The following is a 16,270-nucleotide window of genomic DNA, read 5'->3' as shown; positions in this document are numbered from 1 at the left end:
TGGTGGAGCGTGACATGGATGAGAGATGTCGAGTTAATCTTTTAATAGGACATTAAATGTGTCCTCCCAATCGCGCTGCTCATCTTTTAAGAGTGCTTTAACTACGCTTTTCCCAATCGGCCCATTACCAGATTTTGTTGCAGGTTGTGACCACATTGCGGACATTCTTTTTTTTTTAATTGGATGAAATGAAAACAATACAACCACAATACACCACACGCTGTTTTGTTTTTATTTATTTATACAAGGTCTAAGGCTCGTAATAGAGTTGACACACACTGACGAGACAAACACTTAACACAGCCACAGCTTGGGGGAAGTGCCGTTACTTCCCGGGATACTCAGGGTGCCAGCGACGTTATAACAATTGCGCCGCTTTTCTCACCGCACTCATCAGGGCATGTCCTCAGGAGGAATTTCATCCTTCTCATGGATGCCAACCGATGGGTGTACAGCTGTTCTGACAAGAGTTGTGAGTCGTGCTTTCTGTTTCTACGTTGCTGAACCTACACCATGTCCGATTGACTCCTGCCACCTTTTTTAAGCCATACGTGTAGTCTTGGGCACGGGTCTTGGTCTTGGGCATTTATAATGATTCGTTCTCTGTTCTAGTTGAGCTGACCCCTTCTTATCCATTCCAGAGATCCTTGTCTGTTGATCCCCAATCTGAGCCTGCTCTTTGAAATAAGTTTCAATAATACGGAATAAAGGTATGGATAAATAAATTATTTTATTCACTTGGAAAGAAACTAAAAGACTGTGCCTAAATTTTGTTGTTAACAGGAGAACCACAGTGACTTGTTGAGATTAAGTAACAGGAAGTGGAAGAGTGGACAAAAATAAAAAGATCATACCGAGCAGGAACTGAGGTGAACATGTTAGATGCAGGTCATGCTTTTTCATTTGTAGAGAGTCTGGAAGGTCTCTGAGAAGCAGGTCTGGAACTAGCGTGGAAATTGGGATGGACTGGTCACCAGCGGTCCAGACCTCTTCTCCTGTGGTCATGGTTCAGGGATAGTGTGATAACCAATTTAGATAATTTAATTTCTAAAATACTTGCAGTCATAACTTTTGATATTGGACAAGCATCACATAATTATTTTATTTTGTTCAACAAACAAGTGAATGTCCTCACATTTGAAATCCTCCCAAAAAAGGAAAAGTATAAAATGTGGTGTTCACTCCACCACCGCACCTCCATCTATCGCCTCTTGTAGGTCTTTTAGGAGCACCAGACGTGGCTCTGGAAGGGTAGGCCACAAAGCCCACTTTTGCAGAAGGCTTGGCCTACCAACAGCATCCTCAGGGTTCAGTAGACCACTAAAACAGTCCTCAACCAATTCATCAACATGGTCAACCATCTGTCCAAGTATCTGAATACCTGAATGAACAGGAGTAACAGGTGGCAGCATAAGAGGGTGTTGCAATTATGCATTCTAAAACCAAGGCTAAAATACCACAATAGGTTGCGTAGCAGCGGTGCAGACAATTGCGAGTGCCATCGCACGACGTCATTGTTAAGAGTGGATTGACCTATTCGCCCAAAACAATGAATTAAAGGTGATATCAATGTGTCATGAAGTAATTGTCTTACCCGTTGATGCCTGAACAAAAGGTAAGTAGTGTTATATTTTGACAGGTAAAACATTCCATGTGTCAAAAGAAAATAAGCAACCACTTTCACTTCATGAAGTGAAATTAAGAGCCCATTTAGGTTGCGATAGGAGAACATCTGAGCAGCATTGGTTGCTTCTGCATCAGACGGTATTTCAACATTCCACTAATAGTGCATTAATCTGCTTTACATTCTACCCTCGTCATAACGTAATGTAACTTTTTAACAAAATCTTACTCGCTACTCCACTGATATCCATTCAACTTCATTATCAGGTTCATCCCATTCCGAATGTAATCCAATAAGAACTAGAACGACACTCGGTAGGGCGCATGCCTCCACCAGGCTGAACAGTCTACATTTTGTATACCACCAATAGGCCAGATCTGGATCCGGACCTGAACTAAAATCTAAATGGCTTGTACTTGTCAGCTAACCATCTTATCTACCTAGTTTTGTCAAAATCCATCCACAACTTTTAAAAATATACTCTATATATATATATATTTTTAATCAATGGTGAAGAATTACTTTAAATTAAATATATATATATATCGTATCCAGATCCGTATTCGGATCTTCACCAAAATCTAATCAGGCCATCCTTGTCACACACCCAACCTGTCCACCAGGTTTCATCTGAATCCGTCTACAACATTTTGAGATATATCCATACTTTGCATGCACGCTGAGGGAAATCCAAGAGAGTGCATGAATGAAAACTGGATGTTTGGGTAAATGTAAACATCCATTTGTTGAAGACAATTAATTGGGAGTGCGCTCTACAGGCTGCATTTGCAAGCCATGGCGATACAGTAGACAGCACTCCTTTTTTACGTATGCTTACCGATGGCTTCAAACCCTCATTTTAACTCCGATTCGATTTCTGTTTTCATTTCTGGTAGTCTCCAAAGTAGATTAACATGCTAGGCCGGTCATTTTACGAATATACCCACCACAAATTGCAATAGTAATGAAACTTGGCATTTTTGCTTCTTTTGACCCATGTAATAACATAGTAAAAGTCAAGGAATAACGAGGCATTGGAACACATTCATTTCGAGCAACCACTTTTTGACAGTTATGCACGAAAATAAGCTAATAAAAATGGCACAAAATAATGCACTTAATTTGTTATTTCGTTCACATTCTCAAAAGATGTCAGAAATGTAAGTGTTTAAGAGTGTAAGACAGGCCTTATGCCCTGGTTTTACAATACATTTGACATGTAAAGGTATATATATTGAGATAATTGACATTTAAGGTAGCTTTATCCCAATAAAATTGAATTTTTTCGAAAATATACATATCAATGAATTTTGAAAGCTAATATAATGGTCTATCATATTCTTATATCAAATTAGATTTTACTCTAGTCTAATTAGGTGAACAAAGCCTAATTAGGTGAATAAAATTTAATTACACGAACAATGATCTCCATAGCAACGACTTTGGACCTTGGATACGGTCGCTTTTATATAACCAATCTCAAAAAGTGTGGTATCAAAAGATTCGGAATAGCCTATAGTGCAATCCAGCTGAGAACCAATCAGAAGCCTCAACCAGATAATCCCTGCCTCGCCTCGCCTCAACTGCCCGAACTGATGCGTCCTGTCTTTGTGTTCTGAAAAATAGATGGCCTCAACACATTCCACGGGATGGGAATGATTGCGTCTGTCACTCCTGGCCCCCGCCGGACATCAACAAGAGTGCCACGTTTATCTGTGACACTGAAGGATGTTGAAGCTGTGGGTCGGATAAACATCCGGCATCTGACATCACCTTGCGATGGTCTAGATACTCTGAGGTATGAGGTTCTGCAAGATGAGATGGAAAAGGACAGATCTACCAACCTTGACCTCCTCTGGAAGCTGTCCCTCACATTGCGCTCACCATGACCAGCATGGTCTGGCATGATGCAAGCCGTGCACACTGGTGTACATCCAGGTCAGTCTGCAATCTTTCTGCTTCCCATGATCGACATGAACAGCAGTGATCCAACTTGCATCTATTCAACATTGACATTTCTATGTGAGCACGCCAAACAGTACAACGCAAAGGTCATCATCACATTTGACCAACCACTTTGGTGGAAGGCGCTTACCATCATCGAAAGCCAACCGGAGGGCAGTGACTTGCGTAAGGTTGTACTGCGCTTGGGAGGCTTCCACACGTTGATGAGCTTCTTGGGGAGTATTGGAAATATCATGTCAGGATCTGGACTGCGCTCTGTTCTGGAACTGGTGTATGCTGAGAACACTGTAACGCACATGCTCTCTGGCAAGGCATATGACCGAGCTATCCGTGGTCATCTCTTGGTTGATGCAGCACTGAACACTCTCCTCGCAGAAAGGGTACTTCGTACGCTAGTGCCTGCTTGTTCGCAGGCTCAGGATGATGGCCCTCAGGGCACTACAGGAGATGACGAACCAAGTGAAGACGCGATAATGCAAAGCATAGATGAGGCACAGGCAGCCATGGATCCGCATGATACCGAGGCAGGACAGGCAGCCATGGATCCGCGTGATACCGAGTCAGGGTCGCAAAGTGTGGGAGCTGGCCCAGTTGACCTGTGTGAGCTACGAAACCTGTATGATTCATTGTTGAAGGGTGAGGGTTGCACTGAAGATATCCTTTCAGCCCCGGTTCTGGACTCTGTTCGTGACATCATGAATGTTGCTCGACAATCGAAGAAGGATCTGCGTACAGCACAGCTATGGCTGCAATACATGGACATGATAGACATTCTGAGGACATTCCTGAGGTCGGAACGCACTGGTGACTGGCGTCTGCACGTGCACGCTTTGCACGACATGTTGCCCTACCTAGCAGCTGCAGGCCACAATCTGTACACAACATCTGTGTACATCTACCTGCAGCGACTGGCACAACTGTCTATTCAGCATCCGGAGGTCCACCATCAGTTCCAGAATGGATTTCACGTAGTGCGGCGTTCAGATCGGTACTGGGCCGGCTTGTCCACAGATCTTGTGATCGAGCAAGTGCTCATGAGAAGTGTGAAAACCACAGGGGGACTAACAAGGGGTCGTGGAATGAGCGAGCCGCAAAGGATCACGTGGCTGCTGTCCACCCCCATATGTGCAGAGGTCAACATGGCTTTGCAAGAGTACACATCAGTGCAGTATGGGACCAGTGACCAGCACAAAGAACAAAGCGCAGCTCGACAAGGACGGGACACAGATGACACGCACAAACTTATTCGCTACCTGTCATCAAAGGATCCCTTTGGAAACGATCCAACTCTGCAAAGCATTGACACTGGCATCACAGCTGGAGATTCGGTCAATGCTGACCAAGCAGCGTCAGTCGGCAGGAAGATCTTAGATGGAATGCTTGACAAAAAGGTTCTTGATCACACGTTCAAGAAGAAAGATCAGGTTGTGACTCTTGACACACGTTCATCATTGAAAACTGGCAGACAATCCGTTCTGATAGATCCACAACTGTTGTTCCAACGTCTGAGTACGGCAGGATCACGCTGTGATGACCTCAAAGATGACTTCAAGTACGAACTAAGCAGTTTCCCACCAGCACTGTTTAAGACCACTGATATCCTGCTTGAGGCCGACAAGCCAGCGCTAGCCGAAGCCATTTGGAAACAACTCCCCCTTGACGTTCGCAACACAGTGCTGCCACAGAATGTGCAATATGTTCTGGATGGTGGGGCATTGCTACACAGAATTCCTTGGAATTCTGGCGAGACATATGGAGGAATCGCCAGTCACTACGTGCGATATGTTGGAGACAGGTATGGTAACGCTGTCATAGTGTTCGATGGATATGTGAGCGCACCCTCCACCAAAGATGTAGCGCACAGCAGGCGCGTTCGATCTCACAGCAGTCCCCTTGTCAACTTCACAACGGACATGGTATGTACTATGAAGAAAGATGACTTCCTTGCCAACCAAACAAATAAACAACGTTTCATCAATCTACTGAGTGATGACCTTCAACGGCGGCACAACGCTGTTCATCATGCCAGGGCAGATGCAGATGTTCTCATAGTGGAGACAGCCATTGCATGTGCAAACACCAAGGACACCGTGATAGTTGGCGACGACACCGATCTTCTTGTTCTCCTTTGCAGTCGTGCAGGGCCCACATCTCACAACCTGTTCTTCCGACCTGAGCCTAAGCTGACGTCAAGGAGGCAAGCAAGATGTTGGAATATCGAGCAAGTGCAAAAGACACTTGGACGCAATGTTTGTGACAAGCTTCTTGTTGCACATGGACTCCTGGGTTGTGATACCACGTCAAGAATTTACTCGATTGGCAAATCAACAGCCTTGAAGAAGCTGAACTCCAGTGCGTATTTCTCCGAGCTTTTGGCAAACTTCAACACTCCTGGAGCGTCAAAAGAGGATGTCATGACAGCTGGAGAGAATGCCCTGGTTTGCTTGTATAATGCCCAGCCCGGGGAAACACTGGACATGCTGAGGCTTCAACGCTTCCACCAGAAGGTTTCAACAAGCACTGTCAGAGTTGAGCCTCGTACCCTGCCCCCTACATCAGCATCTGCAAAGCAACATTGCCTACGGGTGTATGTTCAGGTTCAGCAGTGGCAAGGAGTTGCCATGGATGCCAATGGTTGGGGATGGGCTATCCGTGACGAGAGAATGGTTCCCGTGATGACCGAGATGAAGCCTGCTCCAGATTACCTTCTAGATGCCATCCACTGTGGCTGCAAAACAGACTGCAGCACCCTACGATGCAGCTGTCGCAAGAACAGCCTGGAATGCTCTTACGCATGCAGTGAATGCAAAGGACTTCACTGTTCTAATGTGACCTTGTCAGAACCAGAAAGTGATCCAGAAGAAGAATAAGCTCTTAGGTTGGTGCTTGAATCGCAGTTCATTCAATTATTAAATAAAACACTTTTTTTTTTTTTCAATATATATATTTTTTTTTCAATATTATTTTCAATATTATTTAACGATTTTTTTTGTATATATAGTACGATATGAACTTGTTCACATAAAGCCATTACATTGCAGGCCTCAGGGACATAAAATTGCAGGATCTCATAAGGATTTAGCACGGAAACAGTTTTTGGTCTGAAAAATTTATGCAGATTTTCGCTTAAAACCTTCTCTTAAAGATTGCAAAAATTGGAAATGTTCCAATGCTCCGATTCTCCTTGACTTTTAGTATGTCATTCTCCACTAAATTTGACATTGAAAAATGCATGTTTCATTACTATTGCAATTTGTGGTGGGTTCGACCCCAAAATGGCGTAGATTGACTGGACTATGCGGTGAAAACAAATTCTGTGAAATTTGTGAACAATCAAAATGTATATTAAAATAACAGCCGTTAGGCTGTGAAGTGCTTCTACAGGGGTACTATATGCATATATATATATTGTTGCGGTTCTCCAACGCCCTTCTCACCCTTACTAAGGGGGGATTAAGCCCCTTGTTCTTTCTGGACTTGGTGGAACCGAAAGACTTGAAACGCCTCTTCCGGGCAAACGCAAGGTAGGGTTCAGGGACCAAGTCTCGCTCGCACCTAAATCCCTGCGCCGCCACGGAAGTGGGGAAGCAAGCCTCGCACGAGCCACGTGTGATTTGGGTACACCGAGCGGATTGAGTACAACGTGGTCCGTGCAGTTTTCTAGTAGTGGAACCCGATTCGAGCGGTTCTATTCATACCACGCTTAGTCAATGAGGAAATCACAAGAACGATCGAATGGAAGGAAGAACACAGGTTTAATTATTATTCCCACACGTATGTACAATGATCGGTAGATGCAGAGACACAGAGCAGCACTTAAAGTCTTATTCTTAACTCCCAGACTCGGGCCCGTCACACTCACACAGAGAATTGCAGGCAGGTTGATGTTCAGGCCAACCGCGCCGACGTGGTCGTCCAGGAACGGCTCCGTCCGGCTCTCCACGGTCCCAGCACGTCCTGCGAAGAAGGCAAGCAGGCGGTGGAAGGATCCTCGTAGCGCGTCTCCCGAACAAAAGGCAGCCGATGAGGCAGGAAGGAAAAGTAGGCGTCTCTCAGCACGGCTGGCGGTTACACAGCGCGTTATCACTCGCGTAACACAATGCACTATACACGGCTCGGCTTCAAGCTCAACCGAGCGTCACTTTCATATGAGCGCGTATCGTGGTTCATGCGCGTCTTCCTCCACTCAATGCCAACTCAGTCCTCGTAACTCGATTGCTGCTTGAACTCCTCTGCTCAAGCGCTCTTCACTTACTGCTCGCTAGTCTTCCTGGGGGCTTTGCGCAACCGCTTATATTGATACGCCCCGAACCTTCTCGAACCTTCCAACCACGCCCTGTGACGCAGTGCTGCCGCCACACCATCTGAGCCCTGATTGGCGGCTCACGCTTACCGTCAGCTCCTCTGCCGCCCTCATTCGGTCCCGCCCCGACCCTCCTAGGCCTGCCTCGTGTTAATTCGCGCCAAAAGAACCAAAGGCAGCACAAAGAGGCATGAGGCTAGGGAGGCGGGATAAGGCAATAGAAGTAGGAGTCGGACCTATTCTCCTTACTCTACTCAACGCAGAACTAACATAGGAAAAGGACTAAGCTCACAAATACTAAGAGATAACTACACTATCGCGAGGCTACATGTTGCTTGTGTGACTAACTATGAGGGGGAAATTTAACCTTTATTATACAAACTGTTACCAAAACTCAAAACCGCAACACTACCCCAGTACCCCTCTCCCTCGTCAGACTCGTCTCCGAGTCGAACCTACAAAAATTGGAACGACCGGTTTTGAGAAAGATCTGGGAACTAACTTTTACTTTTACATGTGACATATAGATGTGGTTCCCTCTAACATTTACTCTAACCCGTGTATGCGACAGTTTTAAAACACTAAATATGTCCCACCTATTGCGTTGAGTAGCTACTCTAACAGAATCACGCCCACAATTAACCGAATCCGGAATTGGTCAAACTAAACATACAGCCGGTGGGCAGCATTTTACATACAAGCACAAAAAACTTAACCTTATTTACAGTTCTATGACCCAGGACCTGTCCTTTTTGGAAAAAAGATTGGAGGGGAGAGAAAGCACAGCAAAATACACAAAAACACTCATCAATCATTACATTTGCTGCTTGCTTCTTGCATCTTGCTTCTTCTGTGTGCGTATATCAAACCGGCAAGCCCCCGGACCGGCATACAGGCCATTCCTGCTCTTCAGGGCTAAATAAACTTTCAAATCTTCTCGTCCCTAGCACACCATAATAAAAACACACAAAGAATTCGTTTTATTTCTCTGCCAGGCAGGGCCAACCCTATGTGGTCCGACTGCATGACATTGATGCCACTCAAAACAAGTGGTCCGAAGATGCAAGGTGAATTTGCAGCAAGGTGCTGCACAGCAGAGGTGTAAGGCCACAAAACCTGTGGTCCATAAGTGTAATATGTGCAGCAAAGTGTTTGTGGCAGCAAAGTGCTGCGCAGTTCAGCTGCACAGATGTAGCAAAGGGCAGCAGGGATGCTGCACAGGTCGCTGGTGCTGCACAGTTCCACTTCCAATATGGTCCTGGGGTGGGGGGAAAGACAAAGCACGACCAGCAAAGCGGCAAGGGCACAAAGGTACACAGCAATACAGGTAATGCAGCATGAGGGGCGCGGAAGAGCGAGCAGAGCAAGCTCGTCCCTAACCGTCTGTACCCCCCAACGTCGGCTTACACGACCCTAGCCCTTTCTTGTATTTACAAATTCGTCTCTACGTCTTGTCTCCCATATCCCCTTCTATACCAAATTCGTCTCCCAATCCCTCCCAGGAAGGAAGGAATGGAACAAACACAATGTCACTCTACGTCGTGATGCGTCTTACACTCAAACAGTTCACTTGGTCCTGGTGTGGAGCTTCGTCCTCTTTGGTGAATGGCTGTGGATGGCGCGAAGGGAATTCTTATTTCCTAACTACACTAACTGACATTAACTCTTAAACTACCCGGGGTCATGCCCTGCCAATCGGCCTTCTTAAACTATGTGATTCTAAGAACCGAATTCCCATTGACCACCCTGTGATGCCATCCAAATTTGGGTCTCACTCCCCAATTTTTCATACTGTGCCCTTGCACAATTTCGGGGCTGGGTCGTGTGGCTCCACTAGCAGGTCCAACTACCTGCGCACCTCCGCCATTGAAGTCGCCACCCGAGCTTACCTGCTCCTACGACTACCTAAACTGGGGAAGGCCCCTCCTGGCACTTTACGCCCTGATGCCCTCCTTGGTATTGGGCAACCCGGGTCCTTCCTTTGCATCCTTGGGCCCTACTCAACAACTCACAACTACCCTAACTGGCTCCCAGAGCCTACCTGCGGCCTCACCTGGCCGACAAACTACCAGTGGCGGAGTGCCCCAATAACCATACGCACCAATTAAACCACACGCCCAGCCATTCCATATACTCATGCACCCTCCAAAGCACTGCAGGTGTCAATATCCAAACAATTTACCTAAGCCCACTACCTGGGTTTACACTACCCACCCCGGCCCGGGCGTCCGTGAATGGGTTCCATCTCCCCTCATTCACTCCTTCGCACCATGCATTCCACACCTTTTATTCCACACCAAGCATTCCACACTTTTACTTTCACACACCATTTATGTCGCACACCAAATATCTTGCATGCCTTTTGTGCTTACACACCTCTCGTCTTGCACACCATGCAAGTCAATTCACACTACTTTCCATACACTTCAACACAACTCCACTTTTTCTCAATACAATTCCTCACACATACAGCATCATTTATCTAACTGCTTTTCCCCTAAAAATTGTGCTTCCCTGTCATCCCTTTAAACTAAGCACTCCCTACATCATTATCAACCATCTAATCTCTATACGTCCCCACTACAGTACAAATGTCACTACTTAATTCTCATGTCTTCTACCAGTCTGCTAAATCCCTATCAATTATCCTAGCCCTCCTTCGGCTAGCTTCGGTGCCCCATGGAGGTAACCATCGCTGGCCCCCCCATGTGCCTGTCACTGCCATCCCCCTAATCTAATGCTCATGGGCCCCGGAAGTGTGAGGAATGGTCAAATTACCATTCCCCCACGCAGGGTACACTATTTCCATTCGTCCACTACACTCGAGCCTCTTCGTGCGGAAATACATCGTCACAGCTCGGCTTCGAAAAGCCGAGCGATCCAGGCGGTTGGTCAGTCTACTGTCTGGGATGTCCGTCCGGCATTTTCGATCCAGGGGAGGAGGCATGGATAGGCCAAGGTTCAGAGGCCCATCTCTGCGCAGGGCCTCGCGGTCCCACGCACGATGGCCCAACCGCCCACGGCCGGAGCACCGCACCCACCAGGGTGCGCGGCTCCGAACTCTCCGACCTCCCCTTGAACCTCGCCGATTGCCTTTGCCGCCACAGCGCGGCACCAACCATACAGGGCGGGGGCCGGCACGAATCGTGCATGTCGGTCCTTGTGACACGGCCGTGGCATCGATCCCCACCGGTCCCTGCCGCACACAACTCACCGAGGGCTCACGTCGGCTATCGGTCGCGCTAAACGCTACTCCGGTCGGTGTCGATGCTTGAGCCGCGTTCTCACCACTTGCGACCCACTCCGCACTCGCACACCCAGGTGCCCCCATACACTCCATACATTCTGTTACAGCACACTCTCCTTCCACATCCTCTGGTGTGCATTCTCCCTCGCACACCATACTTGCACCTGCACACCTAGGCGCTCACACCTTTCACAAACTTCAGTATGCACTTTTCTGTTACACACTCTGTAACACCCATGGGTGTGCACTCTCCCGGTACACACCCAATCATCGTACACACTTTTTCCCCACTCTCGGGTGTGCACTCCTTCCCACACTCTGTAACACCCCCGGGTGTGCACTCCTGCACACACTCTACAACACGCTCTGGCGTGCACTCCTGCACACTCTCTGAAACACACTCTCCTGTTACACACTCTTCCCGCACACATTCCGTCATACACTTTTCTCGCTCATGCCCGCGCTCCGGTGCACACTTTTCTCTCACACGCGCACCAGTCGCCCTCGTACACCGCACAATGGACCTTCCACGACCGCCCAGGTTTCGTTTCTTTCCCAAGCGCGCCAAAACCCTTTTCGTGCCAAACACATTCCTGCCATTAATTCTACTCACCTTGGGGACCTTCTTTTCCGCCAGCAGCACCTGCAAACTTTTCATTTTGTCAGCAAGCACGACATCACGATGTGAACACGAACTTTGTGTGCATTCCATTACTTTCTCCCACGATTCATTTTCTATCGTTGCCGTCTCTTCGGCCCCAATCATTTCTTTTATTTCAATTATTTCCTCGACGACCGCCGGCGCGCATAAAATTTTCCTGTCCAATTCGGCGACCGTCGGTTTTTCTACACCCTGTGTCACGATTTCCATACCCTCGGTCAACTTAGCTGTGCTCTGCTCTACTCTACTTCGCTCTCCACGCGCTCCTCACACCGCATCACCTCGTCGTGTCCCAATGCGACCTTGTCGCTCAACCTGCGCCTTATGTCTTCCCTCGCTTTTTTCATGTCCTTCTTCGACGCCACCCTAAATTTTTCCAATGCCCGGGTGGATTTGTCCCCCATTTCTTTCAATTGGCCACCCATTTTGCTTCCCAATTTTTCCATGTTACTCATTGCTTCGTCTCTCTGGGTGTCCATTTTCTCATTCATTCTATTCATGTTATTATTCATTTCCCGAATTTCGTTCTTTTGGGCATCCATTGTTGCTTTCAATTCTGCTCCCGATTTGTCCATTTTCGCAGTTAGTCGGATTAGGAGTAATTCAAGGCCAGTTGCGGCCGGCACAGCGGGCTCGGCTGCCGCGGCCACGTGCGAGGCACCGCCATTTTCTACCCCTGCTGCCGGCCCCTCATCAATGTCCTCCTCTTCTACCAACACTTCCCGTGGGTCCTGGGTCATTAATTCCTCCTCATCATCTACCCCTACTGGCATTCGACCGTCTTGGCTAGCCATGGTACGAATATAAATTTTGCTTTTAAAAACTACATTTCGGTCGCTCGCAATTTTGGGGCCAATTCGTCCAAAAAAAATTGGTTAGGGTTCCAAATCCCACTCCTGACACCAATTGTTACGGTTCTCCGCCGCCCTTCTCACCCTTACCAAGGGGGGATTAAGCCCCTTGTTCTTTCTGGGCTTGGTGGAACCGAGAGACTTGAAACGCCTATTCCGGGCAAACGCAAGGTAGGGTTTCGGGACCAAGTCTCGCTCGTACCCTAAATCCCTGCGCCGCCACGGAAGCGGGGAAGCAAGCCTCGCACGAGCCATGTGTGATTTGGGTACACTGAGCGGATTGAGTACCACGTGGTCCACGCAGTTTTCTAGTAGTGGAACCCGATTCGAGCGGTTCTATTCGTACCACGCTTTGTCAATGAGGAAATCACAAGAACGATCGAATGGAACGAAGAACACAGGTTTAATTATTATTCCCAAAAGTATGTACAATGATCGGTAGACGCAGAGACACAGAGCAGCACTTAAACAGTCTTATTCTTAACCCCCAGACTCGGGCCCGTCACACTCACACAGGGAATTGCAGGCAGGTTGATGTTCAGGCCAACCGCGCTGACGTGGTCATCCAGGAACGGCCCCGTCCGGCTCTCCACGGTTCCAGCACGTCCCGCGAAGAAGGCAAGCAGGCAGTGGAAGGATGCTCGTAGCGCGTCTCCCGAACAAAAGGCAGCCGATGAGGTAGGAAGGAAAATTATGCGTCTCTCAGCACGGCTGGCGGTTACACAGCGCATTATCACTCGCGTAACTCAATGCACTATACGCGGCTCGGCTTCAAGCTCTATCGAGCGTCACTTTCATATATGAGCGCTTATCCTGGTTTATGCGCGTCTTCCTCCACTCAATGCCAACTCAGTCCTCGTACCTCGATTGCTGCTTGAACTCCTCTGCTCACGCGCTCTTCACTTACTGCTCGCTAGTCTCCATGGGGGCTTTGCGCAACCGCTTATATTGATACGCCCCGAACCTTCTTGAACCTTCCAACCATGCTCTGTGACGCAGTGCTGCCGCCACACACTCTGAGCCCTGATTGGCGGCTCGCGCTTACCGTCAGCTCCTCTGCCGCCCTCATTCGGTCCCGCCCCGACCCTCCTAGGCCTACCTCGTGTTAATTCGCACCAAAAGAACCAAAGGCAGCACAAAGAGGCATGAGGCTAGGGAGGCGGGATAAGGCAATAGAAGTAGGAGTATGACCTATTCTCCTTACTCTACTCAACGCAGAACTAACATAGGAAAAGGACTAAGCTCACAAATACGAAGAGATAACTACACTATCGCGAGGCTACATGTTGCTTGTGTGACTAACTACGAGGGGGAAATTTAACCTTTATTATACAAACTGTTACCAAAACTCAAAACCGCAACAATATATATATATATATATATATATATATATATATATATATATATATATATATGTAGATATATATATATATATATATATATATATATATATATATATATATATATGTATGTATGTATGTATGTATGTATGTATGTATGTATGTATATATATATATACATATACACACACACACACACACACACACACACACACACACACAGTTACTCCAGTGCATGGGGCACTGTGCATGTGTCCTGGGGTAAAGCTAAGGTGTATCTCAGTAGATTACGGACTGGAAATATGTATGATGCATTACGGAGAACCATAGCATTTTGTTGATAAATAAAGTAGGGTAAATAAATTAAGTAGGGTAAATACATAAATAAAGTAGGGTCGCACCATAGCATTTTGTTGATAAATAAAAGGGTAAATAAATAAAGTAGGGTAAATACATAAATAAAGTAGGGTCGCACCATAGCATTTTGTTGATAAATAAAGTAGGGTAAATAAATAAGGTAGGGGAAATACATAAATAAAGTAGGGTAGCACCATAGCATTTTGTTGATAAATAAAGTAGGTTAAATAAATAAAGTAGGGTAAATACATGAATAAAGTAGGGTAGCACCATAGCATTTTGTTGACAAATAAAGTAGGGTAAATAAAAAAAGTAGGGTAAAAAAAAAATAAAGTCAGGTTGCACCATAGCATTTTGTTGATAAATAAAGTAGGATAAATAAATAAAGTAGGGTAAATACATAAATAAAGTAGTGTAGCACCATAGCATTTTGTTGATAAATAAAGTAGGGTAAATAAATAAATAAAGTAGTGTAGCACCATAGCATTTTGTTGATAAATAAAGTAGGATAAATAAATAAAGTAGGGTAAATACATAAATAAAGTAGTGTAGCACCATAGCATTTTGTTGATAAATAAAGTAGGGTAAATACATAAATAAAGTAGTGTAGCACCATAGCATTTTGTTGATAAATAAAGTAGGATAAATAAATAAAGTAGGGTAAATACATAAATAAAGTAGTGTAGCACCATAGCATTTTGTTGATAAATAAAGTAGGGTAAATACATAAATAAAGTAGTGTAGCACCATAGCATTTTGTTGATAAATTATTTTTTGGGTCAATCACAATTAAATTCTCTGAAATGGTCAAAAGTAATTTAAAATGCCATTATGTTAATAAAGTCTATTTAATACCAGTTACAGTTGATTACTCTTGCACATTCATGGCTAGATACAACTAAAACCAAACCTTAATCAATATTATTTGCCAACATGGGTGATATGGGTAGAAAGTGAAACAAGACAAAGGCCGACATCAATGGATATAAAGAAAACCAGAAACAATAGGTAGATAAAAACGTGGTTATAGACAATGATAAAGACAAAGTTATGGGGAAGAGGGGAGAAAAGAGACATTTAAAATGGAAAGTGTGATCTGAATAAAGACATGAAAATGATGCGTGAAGCAACATATCACATCGTTTAGTCGGTTTGGCCCAGTTCGCATAAAAACGATTCCTTATTCACTGTTTTTACTGGAACGTGCACAAGGAGTTAGTAATCGACCCTAGGGTATCTATGGAAATGTTTGCACGCACAGTAACATCTGCTCTGACACTCAGAGCAGCAACCAATTTTAGTTTCCGGTCAAAAGGAGAGGAAGGAAGATTAATCAAACCTCCTCTGGTTTTTGGAACGGTGATAATGAGGAAGCTTTCCTGGCTGAAAGGGAAAGTTGTTGCTTCAGCAAGACAGTAGGCTTGTGCAGACCACACCAGGAGAATTCCCTGGCACCAATATGTCCGATTTGGCTCCTGTGGTGAGTGAGACCCTGGGAATGCAGACATACAGACACGCTAACTTCCTAGCCAGGTGAAAACGCTCCATCTTGGAGTCGGTCGCAACACCGCTTCAAATCATGGGCATTGAAGTGCTTTATTGACCTTGTTTCTTTGCAAAGTCCTGTCTAATGCAAAAGGAAAATTGATGATAAAATTACAATGCTGAACAAGCAGTGGCCTAGTGAGAGTGAATTTCCTGGAAGGATTAAAGTAAAACGAGAAATAATTAAAGGATGGATCCAGGGATGTATGAACAATGGGTAACGAACCTTGAGGACAGAACATGTATGGAAAGATGGTGAGAACATGGCAGAGAAACCGCGGCCAGAAGCCAATGGGAAATTGAGGCATGGAGTAGCAGCGGACCACCGATCCAGAACCGATCGGAAGGTCTATGATGGGGCGCTGTGCCGGGAGGCT

General features: G+C 45.9%; 1 protein-coding gene across 6 annotated transcripts in view; it reads right to left on the bottom strand.

Annotated features, from left to right (window-relative positions):
* The window catches only part of LRRK2 (leucine rich repeat kinase 2), a 221,783-nt gene that overhangs the window by 83,975 nt on the left and 121,538 nt on the right, over nucleotides 1–16,270 (bottom strand). For all 6 annotated transcript variants that reach the window (XR_010986405.2, XR_010986404.2, XM_068131309.2 and 3 more), the window contains 4 exons: nucleotides 16,120–16,268; nucleotides 15,688–15,840; nucleotides 1,196–1,381; nucleotides 855–995 (listed from right to left, as the gene is read on the bottom strand). Coding sequence is in view for 4 of the 6 variants with exons in the window: in XM_068131309.2 (XP_067987410.2) it covers nucleotides 855–995; nucleotides 1,196–1,381; nucleotides 15,688–15,840; nucleotides 16,120–16,268 (629 nt within the window). In the remaining 2 variants the exon portion in view is untranslated. The remainder of the gene's footprint in view (nucleotides 1–854; nucleotides 996–1,195; nucleotides 1,382–15,687; nucleotides 15,841–16,119; nucleotides 16,269–16,270) is intronic.

The sequence above is a fragment of the Myxine glutinosa genome, chromosome 11 (assembly GCF_964187855.1).
Source record: "Myxine glutinosa chromosome 11, kmMyxGlut1.1, whole genome shotgun sequence".
NCBI lineage: Eukaryota > Metazoa > Chordata > Myxini > Myxiniformes > Myxinidae > Myxine > Myxine glutinosa.
This window is presented reverse-complemented; position numbering and strand designations above follow the sequence as displayed.